We start from the raw sequence: 26,659 nt of genomic DNA, 5'->3' as shown, positions 1-26,659 counted from the left end.
GTGCGGAGTTTTGGTATGATCAGCAACAGCGTGATCTGCTGGTCTGGTCCCTCCCTCGCTCACTCCACCCCAGCGGAGCAGCAGAGAAAGAGGGAGTTAGTTTACATTATTGAATTTGCTGAATCTCCTCAGTCTACTTTTTGTCTTTACTTTCATTTTGCCTCTAAGCTGCATTCATTTGTATCTAATTTTATGACACCATCGCATTCACTGGTGATTTGGACACTGTCACAATTACGACCGACAGGTAAAATATTGCTTTCGGATACTGTAAACTTTTGTTGAACTAAGCAAATACCATGGGTTTATTCATTCCGCTAATTCTGTTGCAAAACGTTTCTTAAACGGAAGCAAATGGAACGAAACGGACCTACCTGAATTTGTCCAATATGAACGTATTCGTTTTAGTTGTAAAACGTTTCGCAACTGTTTGGCGGAATGAATACACCCCGGATTGTAGGCCTACTCTGTTTAAAAATTCCCGCAGAAAAGCGCACCTTTATTTGCTTGGAATGTCAAGCAACAATGTAACGTTTGTAAAATAAATCGAAAGTCCCCATTCTTTACACACGATAAATGCAACTTTTTCAGGTGTGCCTCACCTGTTGTTAGCCTCGTACGAACCATCATGATCACGCGAGTTTACATTCTGTTTCGCTACACATCCCTGTTGCGAAACAACGTTAACTTGCTAGATCAGGATGTTTCTTAGGATAATGCTCTAACAGCAAGTGAGAAATGTGTCTGCTTTGCTCATTTTGTTTAAATTGTTCACGGATATTTTGCCGACAATTAACATGATTTAATGTTTGATTTTATCAATCTTGTAATTAATATCAATCCTTGTACAATTTCTACATTAAATCTCTATAGATTTTTAGGCCAATTTAGGCCATCACCATATCCATAACCTTTGTAGCCATAACTACAAAATATTAGTCAAGAGGTGAGTGAGTGGCTGCTCTATTTCACAAGACCAAAGGAAATGCAAAACAACATGTGATTGGTGATGTGAGATTGTAATCCTCTGCTGGAGGAGAGCCAATTGCACAGCAAGATCTGGGTTCTGGAGACAATTGTATAATACTTGATCAAGAGCTTGATCTGAAAAGTTAAAACTACTTGTAGCTTCGTTTGGATTGGTTGGTTTGGAGCATGTGTGATCAACCAAACACAGCTATGATATTATCACACACACACACACAGAGAATACTGTAAGCAATGACCATTGCAGTATAGATTTAGAGACTCAGGCTGTAGTAGGTAACATAATGTTGGGTTATGGAATGTGGTTGAAATCTTAAACTGAAGCCCTCTTGTCATGAAAAGAAAATTCAGGGCCATTCTAAGAAGTTTCTCCATACATTCTCCTCTTTATGTAATAAGGCCCTGTGCTAGTACTTCTTCTACTACTCTGTACTCAGAGACATTCTTTCGCTCTTAGAGCAGCGCAAGGCTCAGCCACTGAGCTTGTGACGGCTTAAGCCAGATATCCTTGGCTTTTACTATGAGGCTGACTGCTGCATTGTTTGCCTCAGATGTGGAGAGTCATGCCTGTTCAGATTTACTAGGTAATTGGGTTACTGTGGGTTATCAGGGGTTCTGTCCATGCAGCATATGTTAGGCCATGTGATAGGCCATTTGTTCCCAGAGGTTTCCCTTGTGGTCAAATAGAACCGGGTCTGGTGTTATGACACTGATGATTTGTCACCACAGATTGGAAGTTGTCAAGGAAGTGAGTTTGTGTTTATACAGGACCTCCCACCCTCACCTACTGTCAACCAATCATGTCAATGCGGAGCTTTACGGAGCCCTCTGCATTGTTACAAAATTTGAGAGGCGCACGGCGTTGCTGTACAGAACTCAATTTGGCCTCTGCATGCCTCCGGAGGCTCCACAATTGTGTCACACCATCCATACGGCGCCTCTGACCACATTTTCGAATCAAGCATAAATAGGCTTTTAGCCTAACCCTAACCCTTTTTCTATCCTTAACCTCATTCTCCTAACCTGCTACATTTGTCACGCCCTGGCTCTGGGGACTATGTTATGTTGAGCCAGGGTGTGTAAGTCTATGTTTTGTATATCTATGTTGGCCTGAGTGACTCCCAATCAGAGGCAACGAGTGTCAGCTGGTTGTCTCTGATTGGGAGCCATATTTAACTATCGGTCTTTTCACTTTGTGTTGTGGTTTCTTGTTCCTTTTGGTTTGTGTGTATCGAAGGACTTCACGTTTCGTTCGTTGTTTTGATCGGGTGATCTGTTTAATAAATAATATGTACGCATTCAACGCTGCGCATTGGTCCTCCTCCTTAAGCGAACGTGATAGAAGAAACCACCAAGACAGGACCAAGCAGCATGAAGAGGAGAGAGGAAGGACCTGGGATCAGGGGAGTAGGAGTTTCGGCTGGGCCACGCTAAGTGAAGAGGAGAGAGGCTGGTCTATGAAGCAATGGATCGAGAGTCTGGCGAGAGCTAGGGAGGCCTGGTCCACGGGGAGGAGAGAACCCCAGAATTTTTTTAGGGGGGGGGGCTCACGACGTGGACGACGGGGCAGCAGGAGGCCGCGATGGAGCGGTCCAGCGGGTGTGAAGAGGAGGCCGCCAGGTTAAGGGGGCCACTGGTCACAGAGGAGAGGGAAAGTGTGGAGGCACGGCGAGAGGTACTGGGGTGTATTACCAGTCCGGTCCGGCCCGTTCCTGATCCCTGCATAGGGCCAGTGGCGTGTGTCCCCAGTACGGTTTGGCCTGTTCCTGCCTCTCGCACCGAGCCTGTGGTGCGCGTCGTCAGCCCTGTCCGGCCCGTTCCTGCTCTCCGTACCAAGTCGGTGGTGCGCGTCGCCAGCCCGGTCCGGCCCATTCCTGCTCTACGCACCAAGTCTGTGGTGCGCGTCGCCAGCCCAGTCCGGCCCATCCAAGCTTCCCGCACCAAGCCAGTGGTGTGCGTCGTCAGTCCGGCACGGCCCGTTCCTGCTCTCCGCACCAAGTCTGTGGTGCGCGTCGCCAGCCCAGTCCGGCCCATCCAAGCTTCCCGCACCAAGCCAGTGGTGTGCGTCGTCAGTCCGGCACGGCCCGTGCCTGCTCTCCGCACCAAGTCTATGGTGCGTTTCGTCAGCCCTGTCCGGCCCGTTCCTGCTCTCCGCACCAAGTCTGTGGTGCGCGTCGCCAGCCCAGTCCGGCCCATCCAAGCTCCCCGCACCAGGTCAGTGGTGCGCGTCGTCAGCCCGGTCCGGCTCATTCCTGCTCCCCGCACCAAGTCAGGGGTGCGCTTCGTCAGCCCGGTCCGGCCCGTTCCTCCTCCACGCATCAAGCCAGGGGTGTGCGCCGTCAGTCCAGCACAACCCGTGCCTGGGTCATGTCCGGAGCCGGATCCGCCGCCGAGGCGGAGTGCCCACCCGGTCCCTCCCCTGTTGTGGTTGTTTGGCGCGGCCGGAGTCCGCGCCTTTGTAGGGGGGGGGGTACTGTCACGCCCTGGCTCTGGGGACTATGTTATGTTGAGCCAGGGTGTGTAAGTCTATGTTTTGTATATCTATGTTGGCCTGAGTGACTCCCAATCAGAGGCAACGAGTGTCAGCTGGTTGTCTCTGATTGGGAGCCATATTTAACTATCGGTCTTTTCACTTTGTGTTGTGGTTTCTTGTTCCTTTTGGTTTGTGTGTATCGAAGGACTTCACGTTTCGTTCGTTGTTTTGATCGGGTGATCTGTTTAATAAATAATATGTACGCATTCAACGCTGCGCATTGGTCCTCCTCCTTAAGCGAACGTGATAACATTAATTAACCTAACCTGCTGCGTTAGTTCTACTAACCTGCCAAGTTAATTAATCTAACCTGCCACATTATCCTAACCTGCCACAGTATCATAACCTGCCACATTATCCTAACCTGCCACATTATCCTAGCCTGCCACAGTATCCTAACCTGCAATGTAGCCTAAACAAACCATCTCTGCCGACAAATCATCAGTATCACCACACCTGCTTACAAGTGTTTTAACGAGGCATCTTTCCTACAACGGTCGAAGATGTAACATGCATTTCCTAAAACACCACGCAGAGAGAACGGTTGCTAAGTGCGTCGTTGGAGCATGTGTTGATACTGATAGGATCGAAAGGAAGGGAGCGCTGCTCTCGGATCAGGCTACACATGAAATGTACTGAACAAAAATATAAACCCAACAATAAAATGTCCCAAACATGTTCCATATGCACAAAAAGCTTATTTCTCTTTAATGTTGTGCACACATTTGTTTACATCCCTGTTAGTGAGCATTTCTCCTTTGCCAAGATAATCCATCCACCTGACAGGTGTGGTATATCAAGAAGTTGATTAAACAGCATGATCATTACACAGGTGTACCTTGGGGACAATAAAAGGCCACTCTGAAATGTGCAGTTTTGTCACACAACACAATGCCACAGATGTCTCAAGTTGGCATGCTGACTGCAGGAATGTCCACCAGAGCTGTTGCCAGAGAATTTAATGTTAATTCCTCTACCATAAGCCGTTTTAGAGAATTTGGCAGTACCTCCAACCGGCCTCACAACCGCAGACCACATGTAACCACGCCAGCCCAGGACCTCCACATCAGGCTTCTTCACCTGCGGGATTGTCTGAGACCAGCCACCCGAACAGCTGATGAAACTGTGGGTTTGCACAACCAAATAATTTCTGCACAAACTGTCAGAAACCCTCAGGGAAGCTCATCTGCTTGCTCGTCATCCTCACCAGAGTCTTGACCTGACTGCAGTTCGGCGTCCTAACCGACTTCAGTGGGCAAATGCTCACCTTCGATGGCCACTGGCACGCTGGAGAAGTGTGCTCTTCACGGATGAATCCCGGTTTCAACTGTACTGGGCAGATAGTATGACGTCTTGTAGGAGAGCGGTTTGCTGATGTCAACATTGTGAACAGAATGCCCCATGGTGGCGGTGGGGTTATGGTATAAGCAGGCATAATCTACAGACAACGCACACAATTGCATTATATCAATGGCAATTTTAGATAGTGACGAGATCCTGAGGCCCATTGTCGTGCCTTTCATCCGCTGCCATCACCTCATGTTTCAGCATGATAATACACGGCCCCATGTCGCAAGGATCTGTACACAGTTCCTGGAAGCTGAAAATGTCCCAGTTCTTCCATGGCCTGCATACTCACCAGACATGTCACCCATTGAGCATGTATGGGATGCTCAGGATCGACGTGTACAACAGCGTGTTCCAGTTCCCGCTAATATCGAGGAACTTTGCACAGCCATTGAAGAGGAGTGGGACAACATTCCACAGGCCACAATCCACAGCCTGATCAACTGCGAAAGAGATGTGTCGCACTGCATGAGGCAAATGCACTGACTAGTTTTTTTTGAAGGTATCTGTGACCAACCAATGCATATCTGTATTCCCAGTCGTGAAATCCATAGATTAGGGCCTAATTGATTTATTTCAATTGACTGATTTCCTTATATGAACTGTAACTCAGTAAAATCTTTGAGATTTTTGCATGTTGCATTTATATTTTTGTTCAGTGTACATTGAGACAAATTACAGACAGTAGCCTACAAGTAGCAAAATATAACTAATTTAATTGAAATAGGCCTATAGCCTACTGTTTATATTTTAATGCAGTCATCTCGGATTGTTTGTATCAATTGCAAAGACATTGGCAACTTTGTATTTGTAGTCAACTTTGTTCTGAAGTTATCGGCTTCCCCAAACCAAACACACACACCCCATCCCCACACACACACCCTACTAAGACACAGGATATAGTGCTGACACAACATTGGCAGTACAGTACAGTGTTTCTCAACCATTTCTGTACCAGTACCGGCGAGACATGGACCTCCTCATTTTTTTTAACCAGCTCATGCTTAAAACAAATAGAATATGTAAAAATACCACTGGAGATACTATAACTGTGCCTCTGCTCTAGCCAATCTGTTTGCTTCCCTGTTATGCTGTCTGTCTCTGCATCTTCTCTGCTGTCACTCTGTGCTTCTTGTTCTGTCTGTCTGCTTACGCCTTATACGTTACAAAAGCCAAGCTAACAACTTAGCCTATATTGCTAATTATTGCCTGTCATATGTGTGCCTCTGAATCAACAACTACCCCAAGTGTTAATTGCTATTACAGGGCTGCAGACTAACATTTTCCCCTGGTGTAACTGATGCCAATAACTTTTACAGTTGGTGGCACCAGCCCTAATCATCTTATAAAGTCATTCATAGTACTTTATTATGACGTGTAATAAATAGAGGAATTCAAGAAATACATTGTTTCATCTAACACGTCCAAGCAGGAATGCATGACTCAAGATATTTTGGATGTGCAACCTAATCCAGTGATTGTCATGAATAATGGGTTGACAATTAGACTATAGTTGCTATATGTTACTGTCAAAATAGGACCCCAGAATTTCCTGATTGGTGTTTTGTTCAATAGAGATTAATTACATACATTTTTATGCACTAACTAATATCATGGGCTAATTAATTTGGGGTTCAACACGTGAGGAAGTGGAAACTCAAAACACATTAACTAGATCGCTAACTCTAAATAGTAGCCATGTATTCATCCAACGGTAGGTTAAGCGTACCTATTAAGCCCATTTCCATCTTTGGCTTCAAATAAAATAGAAATAAAAATGTTCAGCTATTTTAATGTTTCAACCAATTCATCTGGTTGTTATATCCATAACAGTTTTTATTATAAGCCAATCAGATGGTTTATTATTAAGTTATTGACAGTTATGTGTAAGTTCCCAATTTCAAAGTTGCAAAAAAAACGTTGGTGTTGAGGCGACCCTCAGATAAACACATTTTCCAGCTATTTTTAGTACCTTCTCAGATAAGTGATCATACTTTATGTAAAATTAAGTGATTAATTTGTTGATACAGTGCATTCGGAAAGTATTCAGACCCATTGACTTTTTCCACATTTTGTAAAGTTACATCCTTATTCTAAATTCATCAATCTACACACAATACCCCATAATGACAAAGCAAAAGCAGGGTTTTAAAAATTTCTGCAAATGTATTAAAAATAAAAAATGGAAATATGACATTTACATAAGTATTCAGACCATTTACTCATCACTTTGTTGAAGCACCTTTGGCAGCGATTACAGCCTCGAGTATTCTTGGTTATGACGCTACAAGCTTGGCACATCTGTATTTGGGGAGTTTCTCCCATTCTTCTCTGCAGATCCTCTCAAGCTCTGTCAGGTTGGATGGGGAGCATCGCTGCACAGCTATTTTCAGGTCTCTCCAGAGATGTTCAAGTCTGGCCACTCTACCATAAAGGCCTGATTGGTGGAGTGCTGCAGAGATGCTTGTCCTTCTGGAAGGTTCTCCCATCTCCACAGAGGAACTCTGGAGCTCTGTCAGAGTGACCATCGGGTTCTTGGTCACCTCCCTGACCAAGGCCCTTCTCCCCCGATTGCTCAGTTTGGCCGGGCGGCCAGCTCTAGGAAGAGTCTTGGTGGTTCCAAATTTCTTCCATTAAAGAATGATGGAGGCCACTGTGTTCTTGGGGACCTTCAATGCAGCAGAAATGTTTTGGTACCCTTCCCCAGATCTGTGCCTCGACACAATCCTGTCTTGGAGCTCTACTGACAATTCCTTCGACCTCGTGGCTTGGTTTTTGCTCTGACATGCTCAACTGTGGGACCTTATATAGACAGGTGTGTGCCTTTCCAAAACAAGAGTAGCAGTACAGTAAATGTGAAACAGCTTTCAGATAATTCATTGAAAGTTGCGTGTGTTATGGTCTTTGTGCATGGCTTCTTATCCACAGAGGGCCAGTGTGGGTGCAGGTTTTGTTCTAACCAAGCAATAACACACCTGATTCAAACTAATCAAGTTTTGATTGGAGTCTATGATTAGTTGAATTGGATATGTACTGATTGACACTTTGAAGCCTATTTAAATTTAAATAGAGTATAGGCTACATAGACCTATATATTTCAATGATATTGGAATACATTTAATTAAATGTAGCTTTTTGTATGCTACTGTCTGTCATTTTTGTCTCAATATATTTCATGATGTGTATGCCTTACATTGCACAATGATGTGCCAAATCTTGATTTAGTGCGTTATTATTGGGGTAGCCTAAGCATTAGAATAAGCCGCCTCAATATTTGGAGCCATAAGTGATAATATCTCACTAGTAGAAGCTGATCTGTCGTCAGTATTGTGGAATAAATCTAATGTTAAGGTAATATTTGAATGGGAAGATGCTGATCTGAGAGCAGCACTGCCTTTTATTTTGATCCTATCAGTATCGACACATGCCTCAATGACGCACTTAGCGAACGCTTTTTCTGCGTGGTGTTTTGGGAAATGCATGCTACATCTTCGGACGTTTTGTGTGAAAGATGCATTGTTAAAAATCTCGTAAGCCTAAGTTCCATCGCTTTCGGGTAACCGGGCCCTGAACTGCCCCTGAGGTATACTTGTTTGGTGACCTAGGTCTTGTTCATTAGGGCATGCCGTAACAAAATGTTTTGCAACGGAAACGAAAACAAGTGTTTCTTTTTGGACGAGTCCAGGGGTGGGTGTATTTATTAGTCGGATTCTGTGGCAAAACATTTTGCAACGGAAACCGTTTACTCCAAACCACAGGAGGTTGGTGGTACCTTAATTTGGGTGGACGGGTTCGAGGTAATGACTGGAGCGGAATAAGTGTAATGGTATCAAATACGTTAAACACATGGTTCCATGTGTTTGATACCATTCCATTAGCTCCTTTCCAGACATTATTATGAGCCTTCCTCCCCTCAGCAGCCTCCACTGCTCCGAATGCTGTTGAGTTCCGTTTTGTTCTTAAACGGAAGTTGTAGTTCAGTCGTGTCTCTCTTTAAAAAAAAAAAGCGTCTGCAAGTAGTCGGAAGGAACCATGTGGACTTCACTCCACTTTAGAGCATGGAAGAATCGATCATTTATAGATGTGCAGCTCATGTCAAATACTTAGCAAACTATTCGGATTGGAATGGCAATGCGTGGAAACCATAAAATTAAAATACACTACAACTTCCATTTATGAACCCAGCAGCTTTTACATCATGTTGAAGAGCGTCTGGAGTAAACGGTTTATGTTACAAAACGTTTTGCAACAGGCAAAACATTTTGCAACATTATCCGACTAATGAATACACCCCTGGTAGTCCCTCCCTGTTTGTCAGTTTTCTTCTCTTTGGTGCCTAATGAACATGACCCGGTTGATGTGTCCCGTGTAGCTCAGTTGGTAGAGCATGGCGTTTGCAACGCCAGGGTTGTGGTTTCGATTCCCACGGGGGGCCAGTATGAAAATGTATGCACTCATTAACTGTAAGTCGCTCTGGATAAGAGTGTCTGCTAAATGACTAAAATGTAAAATGTAATGTATATCCATCCACAGTCACACAGTTAAATGATGATTATTATTATGAACTAGACTCTAACAGCTCACTGTCTGCCCCACTCTGCAGGTCAGTGAGTATCAGTAGAAATGGAGGACGGGACTTTACTGCAGAACATGCGCCAAGCGCCCAAACCAAGTACACCTGTGCTTGGTATGCTATCCTACATACAGTTTTCAAGCTGTGTTTTTAAACTGTGTTTTTGTGTTGAGTTATGGGTGTATGTTTGTGGGTGTTTGCAGTTTTTTTTTCATAGTTCCTCTGTGCCTTTATGTAACAACTTGTGACCGCATGTTTTATCTGATGCAACTTTAGCCTTATTTTCTCTACCCAGTGTTCTGAGGTAGATTGACTTTAACTAGAAATGTTTATAAGTGGCTAGCCACTGTACACCACTGAAAGGAATAATCCACTCAAAAACAATATTTTGGTATTCTTTTCATTAGTCCATACAGTCCCAAAATGTTTTGCATGTCAGGAATCAAGTTTTCAAGATATAGGACTTTCAAAAGGCTAATTTTAACTTGCCACATCATCATGAATGCAGAAACATTGAAAGAGAACTGTTGTGATTGTCTGCCTTGTTCCTCTGTGCCTTCAGTCATATCCAAACTCATCATGACTGCCTTGCCAGTCGCCCAGATCGTAATAGGTATGTATCATATACTATTAATTATAAGTGTTTTAATGATCACACACACACACTAACCGATCAACAACTACTACTATGTCCCGTGTAGCTCAGTTGGTAGAGCATGGCGTTTGCAACGCCAGGGTTGTGGGTTCGATTCCCACGGGGGGCCAGTATGAAAAATGTATGCACTCACTAACTGTAAGTCACTCTGGATAAGAGCGTCTGCTAAATGACTAAAATGTAAAATGTACCACACTCCTGCAGATCTAATGTGAATTACCTTTGTTTAGCCTACTTTCCTACACCCATACACCTTCTTCTCCCTACTAGGTGGTATGTTCCTGGAGAACTGCCCCCAGCAGCGCTATATCCCCATCTACCTGGTGGTGACGGGGGTGTTTGCCCTGGCCCTGGCTGTCCTGTCCTGCCTACCCTGCACCAGGGAGCAGGCTGAGGGGGAGCAGCAGAGCCCTCTCAGCAGCCTTTGTACCGCCTGGAACTCTCTGGTGTCACTATTCCTCTTCTGCTGGTTCATAGCGGGTGAGAAAAGATAATGAGAGTGGTTGTTAATGGTGTGAGATGTGAAAAGGGAAGTTGTAGGTACTTGGAGGCCTATTGCAGTGATTTGGCCTCGTTTTAGATTTGGTTCATTAAGAAATGCTAGCGGCCATGACTGAATAAAAAAGTACCTATTATATTGACAAGAGAGCTGAGTGACCGCTCTAACAATTAAAATACATGTCCTCAATGATTGAAGGCAGGCAAGATCAGGTGGGACCATTCTAGCCAATGAGGGGGCAGATAGTTGCCGGAACACCACGTGCATCCACTTATATTAGTAAATTTGTAACAGCCTAAACATTACGAAACTTCTATTCGATTAAATAAGCCTCACGTAAATGGACACTTATCTCACATGGACAGATTTTAGGCGGAGTAAATGCTCTCGCTTTGCCTCTTCCTCTCTGACTGAATTCAAACGTGAGTTGGTTTCTGGGTGTGGTTTGATGTGGGTGTCTCGTGTATGTTCGCAGGTGGGAATCGTTGGACAAATTATTTTGCCAATTAGCTTTAGCCGGCTGGTGTGCGACCATGGCAAAGTTGGTTTGACTTTGGATAGCCTATCTCTGGGGATAGTTGGGGACCATCAATAAATTACACAATGTAAATGGGACAATATTTTCATGTTGCACATCTCATTAATATTTGTTGGTTTGAGGTTTTAAGTCATTGAAATTTGGAGCTATTGACCTTATCCCATGTACATTGTGTAATTTACTGATGGTCCCTAACTAGCCCCATAAAGCATGAAACACACCGAGAATCTCACTGCCGACATGTACAGTGCCTTGCAAAAGTATTCATCCCCCTTGGCGTTTTTCCTATTTTGTTGCATTACAACCTGTAATTTAAATGGATTTTATTTGGATTACATGTAATGGACATACACAAAATAGTCCAAATTGGTGAAGTGAAATGAAAAAAAGACCTTGTTTCAAAAAATTCTAAAAAATAAATAATGGAAATGTGGTGCGTGCATATATATTCACCCCCTTTGCTATGAAGCCCCTAAATAAGATCTGGTGCAACCAATTACCTTCAGAAGTCATATAATTAGTTAAATAAAGTCAACCTGTGTGCAATCTAAGTGTCACATGATCTGTCACATGATCTCAGTATAAATACACATGTTCTGAAAGGCCCCAGAGTCTGCAACACCACTAAGCAAGGGGCACCACCAAGCAAGCGGCACCATGAAGACCAAGGAGCTCTCCAAACAGGTCAGGGACAAAGTTGTGGAGAAGTACAGATCAGGGATTGGGCTATAAAAAAAATATCAGAAACTTTGAACATCCCACGGAGCACCATTAAATCCATTATAAAAAAATTGAAAGAATATGGCACCACAACAAACCTGCCAAGAGAGGGCCGCCCACCAAAACTCATGGACCAGGCAAGGAGGGCATTAATCAGAGGCAACAAAGAGACCAAAGATAACCCTAAAGGAGCTGCAAAGCTCCACAGCGGAGATTGGAGTATCTGTCCATAGGACCACTTTAAGCCGTACACTGCACTGCATATTACGCATGGCAGAAAAACATTAAAAAACATTATTTAAGATGTCTTTGGTACATAATTGGTCTAGCCTATACTCCAAAGTTAAACAAATTCTAGTAATCGCATTTGAGTGTGCATTGTATTATTATGCATACTGGATGGACTGGTGACCTTATGCTACGCTCCAAACTATCTATCCATTATTCTGGGAGAGATGTTTTGATATCTTCATAATTAATAGGCTGACACATTAACGTTAGCTACAGAATATCTCACCTTTTCTCCTTCATTCCTTTCTCAAGCGCACAAAGAGAGGGGCTGTCAACAGTTTAATTAAATATGTTTAGTTGTGAAAACATGTTACTATCGATGTTCCCGAACAGATTTCACTTCGTTTCCCAATTAAGTACTGGGTTGATGCAGGAACTGGGTCAGAGAGCCCATGGCATACAGAGTTTGGGTGGAATATCACCTGTCGCATAGAGAGAGGCTGCATGCTCCTCAGACAGTGGTTGGTGTGTGGAGTGAAATAACCTGAGTAGCCTGACCCGCATGAGTGAGAAACAAACTGGCGGGAAAGTGGCCTTCACTATTCGAGTGCATACAGATGACATGTCTTTTTTCACCTGCCCCTGTTCCTGCCCATTTGATAATGGGCCATTCTAAATTGAAACTAATTTGACATATTAGTATAGACAATATTAAATTGAGAATAGTCTAATGGGTGGAAATATGATCACTTGACGACAGAACAGCGTGTGCAGACTGAGCAAGGAACAGAGTGCAAGTTTTTTTGTAGACTTTCTCAAATCATCAATAGCCTATAGTCGCATCATGCAGCACATACAGTTGAAGTCGGAAGTTTATATACACTTAGGTTGGAGTCATTAAAACTTGTTATACAACCACTCTACACATTTCTTGTTAACAAACTATAGTTTTGGCAAGTCGGTTAGGACATCTACTTTGGTGCATGACACGAGTCATTTTTCCAACAATTGTTTACAGATAGATTATTTCAATTATAATTCACTGTATCACAATTCCAGTGGGTCAGAAGTTTACATACACTAAGTTGACTGTGCCTTTAAACAGCTTGGAAAATTCCAGAAAATGATGTCATGGCTTTAGAAGCGTCTGATAGGCTAATTGACATCATTTGAGTCAATTGGAGGTGTGCCTGTGGATGTATTTCAAGGCCTACCTTCAAACTCAGTGCCTCTTTGCTTGACATCATGGGAAAATCTAAAGAAATCAGCCAAGACATCAGAAAAAAAATTGTAGACCTCCACAAGTCTGGTTCATCCTTGGGAGCAATTTCAAAACGCCTGAAGGTACCATGTTCATCTTTACAAACAATAGTACGCAAGTATAAACACCATGGGACCACACAGCCGTCATACCGCTCAGGAAGGAGATGCGTTCTGTCTCCTAGAGATGAACATACTTTGGTGCGAAAAGTGCAAATCAATCCCAGAACAACAGCAAAGGACCTTGTGAAGATGCTGGAGGAAACGGGTACAAAAGTATCTATATCCACAGTAAAACGAGTCGTATGTCGACATAACCTGAAAGGCCGCTCAGCAAGGAAGAAGCCACTGCTCCAAAACCGCCATAAAAAAGCCAGACTATGGTTTGCAACTGCACATGGGGACAAAGATCATACTTTTTGGAGAAATGTCCTCTGGTCTGATGAAACAAAAATAGAACTGTTTGGCCATAATGACCATCGTTATGTTTGGAGGAAAAAGGCGGTTGCATGCAAGCCGAAGAACACCATCCCAACCATGAAGCACAGGGGTGGCAGCATCATGCTGTGGGGGGGCTTTGCTGCAGGAGGAACTGGTGAACTTCACAAAATAGATGGCATCATGAGGAAGGAAAATTATGTGGATATATTGAAGCAACATCTCAAGACATCAGTCAGGAAGTTAAAGCTTGGTCGCAAATGGGTTTTCCAAATGGGCAATGACCCCAAGCATACTTCAAAAGTTGTGGCAAAATGGCTTAAGGACAACAAAGTCAAGGTATTGGAATGGTCATCACAAAGCCCTGACCTCAATCCTATAGAAAATGTGTGGGCAGAACTGAAAAAGTGTGTGCGAGCAAGGAGGCCTACAAACCTGACTCAGTTACACCAGCTCTGTCAGGAGTAATGGGCCAAAATTCACCCAACTTATTGTGGGAAGCTTGTGGAAGGCTACCCGTAACGTTTGACCCAAGTTAAACAATTTAAAGGCAATGCTACCAAATACTAATTGAGTGTATGTAAACTTCTGACCCACTGGGAATGTGATGAAAGAAATAAAAGCTGAAATATATAATTCTCTCTACTATTATTCTGACATTTCACATTCTTAAAATAAAGTGGTGATCCTAACTGACCTAAGACAGGGAATGTTTACTAGGATTAAAAGTCAGGAATTGTGAAAAACTTGAGTTTAAATGTATTTGGCTAAGGTGTATGTAAACTTCTGACTTCAACTGTACGTATAGGACCTGTTTCAATTTATCACTTTTACGCTCAACATAGCAACTTCATATGCACACTCGCTCCGGAATGGGAAGAATATCCTTTCTATTTTATTCAGCTATGTTCAATGATATTCTTCTTACTATAAAATCATATAATATAAAATAATGGCAAGGGAATCATAAGCATATCTTGTCTGCTAAATGACTGCTATGGCAGGGATCATCAACTAGATTCAGCCACGGGCCAACATTTTTCTTGAGCGGATGGTTGGGGGTCGGAACATAATTAAGCAATAAGGCCAGAGTGGTTGTGGTACAGTGGGGAAAAAAGTATTTAGTCAGCCACCAATTGTGCAAGTTCTCCCACTTAAAAAGATGGGAGAGGCCTGTAATTTTCATCATAGGTACACGTCAACTATGACAGACAAAATGAGATTTTTTTTCTCCAGAAAATCACATTGTAGGATTTTTAAGGAATTTATTTGCAAATTATGGTGGAAAATAAGTATTTGGTCACCTACAAACAAGCAAGATTTCTGGCTCTCACAGACCTGTAACTTCTTCTTTAAGAGGATCCTCTGTCCTCCACTCGTTACCTGTATTAATGGCACCTGTTTGAACTTGTTATCAGTATAAAAGACACCTGTCCACAACCTCAAACAGTCACACTCCAAACGCCACTATGGCCAAGACCAAAGAGCTGTCAAAGGACACCAGAAACAACATTGTAGACCTGCACCAGGCTGGGAAGACTGAATCTGCAATAGGTAAGCAGCTTGGTTTGAAGAAATCAACTGTGGGAGCAATTATTAGGAAATGGAAGACATACAAGACCACTGATAATCTCCCTCGATCTGGGGCCCACGCAAGATCTCACCCTAGTGAATGACCTGCAGAGAGCTGGGACCAAAGTAACAAAGCCTACCATCAGTAACACACTACGCCGCCAGGGACTCAAATCCTGCAGTGCCAGACGTGTCCCCCTGCTTAAGCCAGTACATGTCCAGGCCCGTCTGAAGTTTGCTAGAGTGCATTTGGATGATCCAGAAGAGGATTGGGAGAATGTCATATGGTCAGATGAAACCAAAATAGAACTTTTTGGTAAAAACTCAACTCGTCGTGTTTGGAGGACAAAGAATGCTGAGTTGCATCCAAAGAACACCATACCTACTGTGAAGCATGGGGGTGGAAACATCATGCTTTGGGGCTGTTTTTCTGCAAAGGGACCAGGACGACTGATCCGTGTAAAGGAAAGAATGAATGGGGCCATGTATCGTGAGATATTGAGTGAAAACCTCCTTCCATCAGCAAGGGCATTGAAGATGAAACGTGGCTGGGTCTTTCAGCATGACAATGATCCCAAACACACCGCCCGGGCAACGAAGGAGTGGCTTCGTAAGAAGCATTTCAAGGTCCTGGAGTGGCCTAGCCAGTCTCCAGATCTCAACCCCATAGAAAATCTTTAGAGGGAGTTGAAAGTCCGTGTTGCCCAGCGACAGCCCCAAAACATCACTGCTCTAGAGGAGATCTGCATGGAGAAATGGGCCAAAATACCAGCAACAGTGTGTGAAAACCTTGTGAAGACTTACAGAAAACGTTTGACCTGTGTCATTGCCAACAAAGGGTATACAGTGAGGGAAAAAAGTATTTGATCCCCTGCTGATTTTGTACGTTTGCCCAGTGACAAAGACATGATCAGTCTATAATTTTAATGGTAGGTTTATTTGAACAGTGAGAGACAGGATAACAACAAAAAAATCCAGAAAAACGCATGTCATAAATTTTATAAATTGGTTTGCATTTTAATGAGGGAAATAAATATTTGACCCCTCTGCAAAACATGCTTAGTACTTGGTGGCAAAACCCTTGTTGGCAATCACAGAGGTCAGCCGTTTCTTGTAGTTGGCCAACAGGTTTGCACACATCTCAGGAGGGATTTTGTTCCACTCCTCTTTGCAGATCTTCTCCAAGTCATTAAGGTTTCGAGGCTGACGTTTTGATTGTTTGGTGTTCTTGGGGTCATAGGCAGCATTCTTCCTCCTCCAAACACGGCGAGTTGAGTTGATGCCAAAGAGCTCGATTTTGGTCTCATCTGACCACAACACTTTCACCCAGTTCTCCTCTGAATCATTCAGATGGTGCTTTCTTGAGCAGGGGGACCTTGCGGGCGCTGCAGGATTTCAGTCCTTCACGGCGTAGTGTGTTACCAATTGTTTTCTTAGTGACTATGGTCCCAGCTGCCTTTAAATCATTGACAAGATCCTACCGTGTAGTTCAGGGCTGATTCCTCACCTTTCTCATGATCATTGCAACTCCACGAGTTGAGATCTTGCATGGAGCCCCAGGCTGAGGGAGATTGACAGTTATTTTGTGTTTCTTCCATTTGCGAATAATCGCACCAACTGTTGTCACCTTCTCACTAAGCTGCTTGGCGATGGTCTTGTAGCCCATTCCATCCTTGTGTAGGTCTACAATCTTGTCCCTGACATCCTTGGAGAGCTCTTTGGTCTTGGCCATGGTGGAGAGTTTGGAATCTGATTGATTGATTGCTTCTGTGGACAGGTGTCTTTTATACAGGTAACAAGCTGAGATTAGGAGCACTCCCTTTAAGAGTGTGCTCCTAATCTCAGCTCGTTACCTGTATAAAAGACACATGGGAGCCAGAAATCTTTCTGATTGAGAGGGGGTCAAATACTTATTTCCCTAATTCAAATGCAAATCAATTTATAACATTTTTTACATGCGTTTTTCTGGATTTTTTTGTTGTTATTCTGTCTCTCACTGTTCAAATAAACCTACCATTAAAATTATAGACTGATCATTTCTTTGTCAGTGGGCAAACGTACAAAATCAGCAGGGGATCAAATACTTTTTTCCCTCACTGTATAACAAAGTATTGAGAAACTTTTGTTATTGACCAAATACTTATTTTCCACCATAATGTGCAAATAAATTCATAAAAAATCCTACAATGTGATTTTCTGGAAAAAGAATACTCATTTTGTCTGTCATAATTGACGTGTACCTATGATGAAAATTACAGTCCTCTCTCATCTTTTTAAGTGGGAGAACTTGCACAATTGGTGGCTGATTAAATACTTTTTTCCCCACTGTATATGGAGAATATACCACGGCTAAGGATATTGCCTGGATACAGCCCTTAGCCGTGGGATATTGGCCTTATATCACAAACTGTGAGGTGCCTTATTGCTATTATAAACTGGTTACCAACGTAATTAGAGCAGTAAAAATAAATGTTTTGTCATACCCATGGTATACGGTCTGATATACCACGGCTGTCAGCCAATCAGCATCTTTATATCCCCCATGTGGGTATATGCTCCTAAAAACCAATGAGGAGATGGGAGAGGCAGGACTTGCAGCGCGACAAGCGTAAAAAATAGAACCAAGTTCTATTTTAGTACCTGGCTATGCAGACGCTCGCAAGCAGTTTGGATGAAATGATTGAATAACATGTATGTGTACATTTATTTTGCAATGCTCACGCACCTAATGTGAGTGGTGTGGTCAGCATGTTAGTCTAATACAGTGACAACTTAAAGATACCAAAAACAATTTAGTCCAATCAACATAAGCTAAATATAATGTGGCTGTCCATGGTTCTGATTTCTGTTTGCGCATGTGAGTGTGCGTGCGTTCGTGCAAGTAGAAAAACACGTTGACTCACCCTACTTGTAGAGAAACGCCAATGCCATCCTCCTCTCATGTTGACGAAACGTTCTATCACTCTGTCTTACAGTACACACTTACATTTTTTGTTGTCCTAGGCTACCTGGCTAAAATGCTTGCTCGCTAGCCTAACTTCCATTCATGGGCAACGTTAGCTAGTTAACATTATTAGCCTTCTACATCTAGCTACATATTGAACTTCCATCCTCTCAGGCCAGGGGCACAACAATGTATGAATTAATGACAACGCCAAGGTTGTGGGTTCGATTCACACGGACATAATAAGCCAGTAGGTCCCAATCATAAGAATACAACCGTTAGGCTAAGCATTTCCTAATTGAAATGTACAACTATTACTTCCCATTGCAAAAAACATTTCATGTTTAGCACACAAAGTAACCGGTGACCTAAAGTTGAAATGCAACAACTACTGCTCGCTATCGCGCAGTGACCTGTTGGCCTTAAGGTTGGCATAAGTTTCCATATGTTTTTTGAAAAAACGTCCCAACCATTATAAGTCAAAATGTGATTGGTTGATTCCACTGTCACTCCAAAATGTTGCCCTAATACAGTTGAATGGCAGATGCCTTCTATCTAGCTTCTGATGGCCTAGCCAATGGCTGACTTAGCTAGATAGATTTATCTCCCCAGAGACTACAAAAGAAAAATCCTGATTTAGATATTTTTTTCTCTTCTGTGTTAACCCTTTCCTTTCCAACAAAAACTAAAGAGATTAAATGAGAACATAATTGAAAAGAATAATGTAAATATTTTATAAATCCTTAGCCCTTCTCTGAAGGCGTAGAAGGCCCTCATTGTTCCCCACTGTGTTTGGGTTAGTAATACTTTTTAGAGTGGCTCTATTTTCCCTCAGCATACATTTTTTCACCATTCTGAATGTCTAAAGAATGTTCTTCTGAAATATGAACACAGAAATACTGGAGATTTTGAACTCTTATTATGGTGGCGATTTGACAAAATTACAATCATGGTCTTGAATTGGACTCATTTTTCTGGTCTCGGTCTTGACTCAGTCTCGGACCCGTTGTCCCCCTCCCGGTCTCGGTCTTGACTTGGTCTCGGACCCCTTGTCCCCCTCCCAGTCTCGGTCTTGACTCGGTCTCGTCCCCCCTCCGGTGTTGGTCTTGACTCGATTTGCTCTGGTCTTGGTCTTGAATCGATACCGCTTTTGGTGGTCTTACCTTATTTAGTCATGTAACGCGCTCTGTAGGTGTGGCTACCTTGCGCACTCTGAATACATTTCATTCAACCACTGAAAACCCTCCCACTTGCTGGCCAACAGATTTTCTGGTGGAGTTTTCATTAAATGGGGTTTTCGGTACATTTATCTTAAGCCATCCCTTTAAATACAGTGCACCTTTCTTTAGAATTGGCCACCCTCCCCCTCCCAATTTTGTCGACAGACTCAATAGAATCGAGAGAATGGGTTCAGAATATAGGGATCAATGAAAGAAAGCCATCTAAATATATGCATATTCGTCTCAGTTTCAACACCAAATGGTAGATTTAAAAATACTCTGATCTTGTAGATTATTTAGGGTTAGAAAAGTATTTATGAATCATAAAAAAACAGGTTTGGCAAGCCTTTACGCATGAAAGAAAATGGTGGTTTGATTAATTCTGAAAATTGCAACATTCTGTTCTTTAACCCATGGTAATGTTGGAAGATTAGTGTACAGTCGTGGTCAAAAGTTTGAGAATGACACAAATATAAATTGTGACAAAGTCTGCTGCCTCAGTTTTTATGATGGCAATTTGCATATACTCCAGAATGTTATGAAGAGTGATCAGATGAATTGCAATTAATTGCAAAATCCCTCTTTGCCATGAAAATGAACTTTATCCCCCAAAAACATTTCCACTGCATTTCAGCCCTGCCACAAAAGGACCAGCTGACATCATGTCAGTGATTCTCTCGTTAACATAGGTGAGCGTGTTGATGAGGACAAGGCTGGAGATCACTCTGTCATGCTGATTGAGTTAGAATAACAGACTGGAAGCTTTAAAAGGAGGGTGGTGCTTGAAATCATTGTTCTTCCTCTGTTAACAATGGTTACCTGCAAGGAAACACGTGCCGTCATCATTGCTTTGAACAAAAAAGGCTTCACAGGCAAGGATATTGCTGCTAGTAAGATTGCACCTAAATCAACCATTAATCGGATCATCAAGAACTTCAAGGAGAGAGGTTCAATTGTTGTGAAGAAGGCTTCAGGGCACCCAAGAATGTCCAGCAAGCGCCAGGACCGTCTCCTAAAGTTGATTCAGCTGCGGGATCGGGGCACCACCAGTGCAGAGCTTGCTCAGGAATGGCAGCAGGCAGGTGTGAGTGCATCTGCATGCACAGTGAGGCGAATACTTTTGGAGGATGGCCTGGTGTCAAGAAGGGCAGCGAGGAAGCCACTTCTCTCCAGGAAAAACATCAGGGACAGACTGATATTGTGCAAAAGGTACAGGGATTGGACTGCTGAGGACTGGGGTAAAGTCATTTCTCTGATGAATCCCCTTTCCGATTGTTTGGGGCATCCGGAAAAAAGCTTGTCCGGAGAAGACAAGTTGAGCGCTACCATCAGTCTTGTGTCATGCCAACAGTAAAGCATCCTGAGACCATTCATGTGGGAGTGGGCTCACTCACGATTTTGCCTAAGAACACAGCCATGAATAAAGAATGGTACCAACACATCCTCCGAGAGCAACTTCTCCCAACCATCCAAGAACAGTTTGGTGACGAACAATGTCTTTTCCAGCATGTTGGAGCACCTTGCCATAAGGCAAAAGTGATAACTAAGTGGCTCTGGGAACAAAACATTGACATTTTGGGTCCATGGCCAGGAAACTCCTCAGACCTTAATCCCATTGAGAACTTGTGGTCAATCCCCAAGAGGTGGGTGGACAAACAAAACCCCACAAATTCTGACAAACTCCAAGCTTTGATTATGCAAGAATTGGCTGCCATCAGTCAGGATGTGGCCCAGAAGTTAATTGACAGCATGCCAGGGCGGATTGCAGAGGTCTTGAAAAAGAAGGGTCAACACTGCAAATATTGACTCTTTGCATAAACGTAATGTAATTGTCAATAAAAGCCTTTTACACTTATGGAATGTTTGTAATTATACTTCAGTATAACATAGTAACATCTGACAAAAATATCTAAAAACACTGAAGCAGCAAACTTTGTGAAGACCAATACTTGTGTCATTCTCAAAACTTTTGACCACGACTGTACATATAATTATAATAGGGAGAATAGTGTACAATAGTAGGCTCTACCCTTGTCTTTTTCCTGCACTAACTATGGAACTGTGTGATGACACAGCCAAGTATTGCGCCATTATATGCAATATATATACAAAAGTATATGGACACCCCTTCAAATTAGTGGATTCTGCTATTTCAGCCACACCCGTTGCTGGCAGGTGTATAAAATCGAGCACACAACCATGCAATCTCCATAGACAAACATTGGCAGTAGAATTGCCTTACTGATGAGCTCAGTGACTTTCAACGCGGCACCATCATAGGATGCCACCTTTCCAACAAGTAACATTTCTGCCCTGCTAGCGCTGCCCCGGTTAACTGTCGGTGTTGTTATTGTGAAGTGGAAACGTCTAGGAGCTACAACGGCCACACAAGCTCACAGAACAGGACCGCCGAGTGCTGAAGCGTGTAGCGCATAAAAATGGTCTATTCTCAGTTGCAACACTCACTACCGAGTTCCAAACTGCCACTGGAAGCAATGTCCGCACAATAACTGTTTGTTGGGAGCTAAATGAAATGGGTTTCCATGGCCGAGCAGCCGCACACAAGCCTAAGATCACCATTCGCAATGCCAAGCATCGGCTGGTGTAAAGCTCGCTGCTATTGGACTCTGGAGCAGTGGAAACGCGTTCTCTGGAGTGATAGCAGTCCGACGGACAAATCGGGGTTTGAAGGATGCCAGGAGAACACTACCTGCCCGAATGCATAGTGCCAACTGTAAAGTTTGGTGGAGGAGGAATAATGGTCTGGGGCTGTTTTTCATGGTTCGGGCTAGGCTCCTTAGTTCCAGTGAGGGGAAATCTTAACGCTACAGCATACAGTGACATTCTAGACAATTCTGTGCTTCCAACTTTGTGGCATCAGTTTGAGGAAGGCCCTTTCCTGTTTCAGCATGACATTGCCCCAATGCACAAAGCGAGGTCAATAGAGAAAGGGTTTGTCGAGATCGGTGTTGACGAACTTGTATGGCCTGCACAGAGCCCTGACCTCAACCCCATCTAACACCTTTGAGATGAATTGGAATGCCGACTGCGAGCCAGGCCTAATCGCATCGTGCAACATTGCCCGACCTCACTACTGCTCTTGTGGCTGAATGGAAGCAAGTCCCCGCAGCAATGTTCCAACATCTAGTGGAAAGCCTTCCCATAAGAGTGGAGGCGGTTATAGCAGCGAAGGGGGGACCAACTCCATATTAATGCCCATGATTTTGGAATGAGATGTTTGAAGAGCAGGTGTCCACATACCTTTGGTCATGTGGTGTATTATCAACTGTTACTAATGATCCTCATTAACCACATGGCCGTGACAGCGTTTACAGAGGAAGCAAATGAAGGTAAACGAAACAATGTAATTAAATGGAATGGTAATGTAGGCTGTACCAACTGAAGAGAACTAACAGTACTGTATTTTCCGCACTATAAGGCGCACTTAAAAGCCTTTAATTTTCTCAAAAAACGACAGTGTGCCTTATAATCCGGAGCGCCTTATATATGGATAAATTGGTTAATTGGTTGATCCATACTGGTTGTACACGGCGTTCAAGGCGCTCTGTCAAAATGTTTCAGTATGAAAAACCAATAAAAACAATTTAATAATAATGAAATGTTTCAGTACGACTGGTAAACTACAAAGCCGCACCGCTTGCAGCATTACGGCTACCGTAGTCAGTAAACACCGGTACTGTGCTTACTCACAGTCCCACACCACTTGTGTGTGTATAAAGACCCCAAAATTGTTGTCAGAATGCTTAATAAAGTTTGACTTTATCTGACTGTTTTGTTGACATTCCCTTTAGCACAGCTCCATCTAGTGGATGCATAACGCAACCCCAGTCAAACGTTTGACTGCAGTATCTTCTATTCTATGCGCCTAATAATCCGGTGCGCCCTATATATGAAAACAGTTCTAAAATAGGCCATTCATTGAAGGTGTGCCTTATAATCCGGTGCGCCTTATAGTGCGGAAAATACGGTATATTGGCAGTTGAATATGTGTTGTTATTATGCCTAGTGACGGTCAATACTGAGTGGCTAAACATGATAGAAATAGGAAACAGAGAAAGTTGGGGTAGCCTATAATTAAGACATTCGAGAGTGCCCATCCCTGCAAGTTAAAAAGCTGTACAATACAAATTCTTCATAATGATAGGCTTCAGTTTGCTGCCATATGACTGGTTCCACATTTGTCTCCAGCGATTATACAATTCCCTTCTCCAAACGGATTACTAATTTACCTAGCTCTTATCAATAGCTCTTATCAATACAGTGCATGGAGAATGGTGTTATTTCTATATGGAAAAATAAAGTAGATGCTTTTTCCACTTGGAACCAGTTGGTTCACTAGGCCTTATTCTTGGTTTCCTCACGCGTAAAGGTGGTGGCATTATTAGGGAATTAAGTCAAGGTCAGAATACTGTGTAACTGTAGACATCTCCACCCCAAACAAATAGTGGCTGGATATTATGCTATTCTCATGCTTAAGCACAAGGTCAGAATACGCATAGAGAGAAAGGGAATTACGTTCCATTTACGCATTCTTAACTCGGGTCGGAATCGGGCCCCAAGAGCATAGGGAAATCTGATTAACAGTTCTACCACAGGTTCTTTGAGAATGGAGGGAGGAACACAATCAAATAATAATTAAATCAAACAAAAACAGGTTTCAGTGCAGGAAAAGCATTTCAACTTTAATCCTATCCTTAATTTAAATCATAATCTCATCTAAGTAATACTTATTTTAGCAAAGCCAAGGCTTCAAAGGAGCTCTGCCACAGCCTCCAAACAAACGTAACTTCCCTCTCACCTGCGCCTTCCCCTGGGCGGCCGCACCTCAAACAAATGTTATAAAGGGGCAGGGAAAAACGGGGCGCTAATCACATTACTCAATGAATCAAGCAGTAGCACATGGACAGAAGCATGCACAGTAATTAAGGGCATTTGTCACACTTGTGACTATCTGAACATATAGGACCAGTCTCCCTGACACCGATTAAACCCAGTCCTGGACTAAGAAGCACTCTCAATGAAGAATCTCCTTTTAAGCATATTTTTTGTGAATGACTTAATTTAGTTTGTGCCCAGGAACCCACAAAACCAGCCCATAATGTATTCAAAAGGGCAATCAGCCTTCCCTTTATATTTACTCACCCTCCCTACTATCTCTCCATCTCCAGGCAACGTGTGGATCTACTCTATATTTCCTGCCAACTATAACGAAGCAGATGCTCTCCACTGCAACAGAACCCTGTATCTGTTTGCCTTCTGGACCACCACCCTGGTGTACATCTTCCTGGGCATGCTCCTGGTGGGGGGCTGCTGTGTGCTTGTCTGCATGTGTCTGTGTGGTGGAAGGGGGCTAGGCTCGAACAGTGCCGACGTCTGAGGGGGAGGCGAGGGGTGCATATCTGGGTTCAAATAGTATTTGTTTCCTTGCAAATGCTTTAGCTGTGCTTAATTGAGCTTGCCTGACACAATGGAACCGATGGAATAGTCCCAAAAGTACAAACCCTACCCATCTGGCAAAATCAAACACTGAAAAGTATTTGAAGAAGAAAAACTATTTGAACCCAGGTCTGTTTGGTGGGGAGGGCATAGGGATCAGGTTCTGTTCAGGAGGGCGTAGTGTTTCAGAACGTTCAGATATATTTTGTAGAACAGAGAGTTGGATTGTCTGTCATGTTTGACAGGATATCAGTTGTTTAATTCCTTACATTTCCATCTGCAATGTTTTGAACATTAAATGTCATCGAATACACCTCTGTGGGAGGAGTCCTGGCGCTCAAGGATTGTTCAACACACACTGCACATTGCACTAGCATTGTGAAAAAGTATTATCCGTACTGCCATGCCTTCTAGCCTTTTGTACTCACGACCTGTCTGTGTGTGTCAAAGAATCTGCTTCATATTACCGAATGTACATTGTTAAATACTAATGTCTCTGTAATCTCTTTCTAGTCTATTCTTTCTGTATATTCCAGCATAAATATATTTAACCCATATGTAATAGTGCCTCCACATGACTGAATATGACTGTATAGATTAGAATTTCACCCCGTAGGCATAATGCACTGAGAATAAAGTGACTGATTGTTATCTTTCTCAGTGTGCTAAAATAACATATGTGTCTGGATGTGCCTCTGCCTTTTCATTCTGAGGAAAAGTAGTCTATTTGAAAGAAAAAAGGTTTGAGATGCAGAGAATGTTCCAGAAGGTTGCCAATGTTCACTCAAGATCAGCAGGGATGGTTTTCTTAATGTTCCTTGAACGTTTCTCATAACGATGCATGAAATAAACAAAATATATTTAACATTTTATTTAGGAGATGTGTATAAACACACACTCCCAGGATTACACATTTATCATTTTAGTTATCAATTCATTTTATAAAATGAGTTTGGAAAAATCTGCAATCTGATTGACACACACACACACAGGCTTGCACAATTAAATATTAACAGTTCTTATATTTATTCTTGGTAATACCAATTACCCCACTGAAGACTCGGTCATAACTGACTTTATATGGGCAAATAAAACGAATAGAATAAAAATGATTTTTTAAAGTCTTCCAAGACTTAAAAATAACTAGTATTGGCACAAGATGGAGGGAATGTTGGAACAGCACTAGCAAAATGACACTTAATCCAGTGTAGACTAATGTATAGAATTGATTATACAAGATTTTAAAAAATCACAAATTCTACAGCACAACGGTAGTGTCATGTCTTAAGTGTAAAACTAACAATGACTCAATCATTGCTTTTGTGAATGCTATAAAGTCCAAAAGCTATGGGCGGAGTTAAAAAGTTGTTTGTCAGAAGTATTACAATGTACATGTACTTTTAATCCATCTGTCTGCATATTTCAAGACATGTCATATGAGGGAGCAGTGAGATACCAGACGGGTTGGACGATGCTTTTCTCATCAATCATCTTGAAAAAATGCACACTTAAAAACTAGAAATCAACCAATCCTCCATCGCTAACACAATGGAAAGGTCAAATACTTTATTATCTAAATGTTGAAAGTGCGTGGGCGACAGAGAAAAACAAAAGGGTGCAGTTTGAGGCCATGTGGTGGAGAGTGATGCGGGCGCTGGAGAAGGATGGGGGTGTGAGCAGGTGGG

The 26,659-nt window shown here is 42.8% G+C and overlaps 1 protein-coding gene across 1 annotated transcript; it reads left to right on the top strand.

Annotated features, from left to right (window-relative positions):
- LOC311142768 (transmembrane protein 272-like) lies at positions 1-25,844 on the top strand. The gene is made up of 5 exons (XM_084178439.1): positions 1-247; positions 9,471-9,554; positions 10,003-10,053; positions 10,366-10,575; positions 24,707-25,844. The coding sequence occupies exons 2-5, from the start codon at positions 9,491-9,493 to the stop codon at positions 24,913-24,915; spliced, it is 534 nt and encodes a 177-aa protein (XP_084034565.1). The 5' UTR covers positions 1-247; positions 9,471-9,490; the 3' UTR covers positions 24,916-25,844.
- The last annotated feature ends 815 nt before the right edge of the window (positions 25,845-26,659 follow it).

The sequence above is a fragment of the Coregonus lavaretus genome, assembly GCF_964263955.1.
Source record: "Coregonus lavaretus genome assembly, chromosome: 15".
NCBI lineage: Eukaryota > Metazoa > Chordata > Actinopteri > Salmoniformes > Salmonidae > Coregonus > Coregonus lavaretus.
The sequence above is the reverse complement of the archived record's forward strand: the minus strand, read 5'-3'. Positions and strand labels throughout refer to the sequence as shown.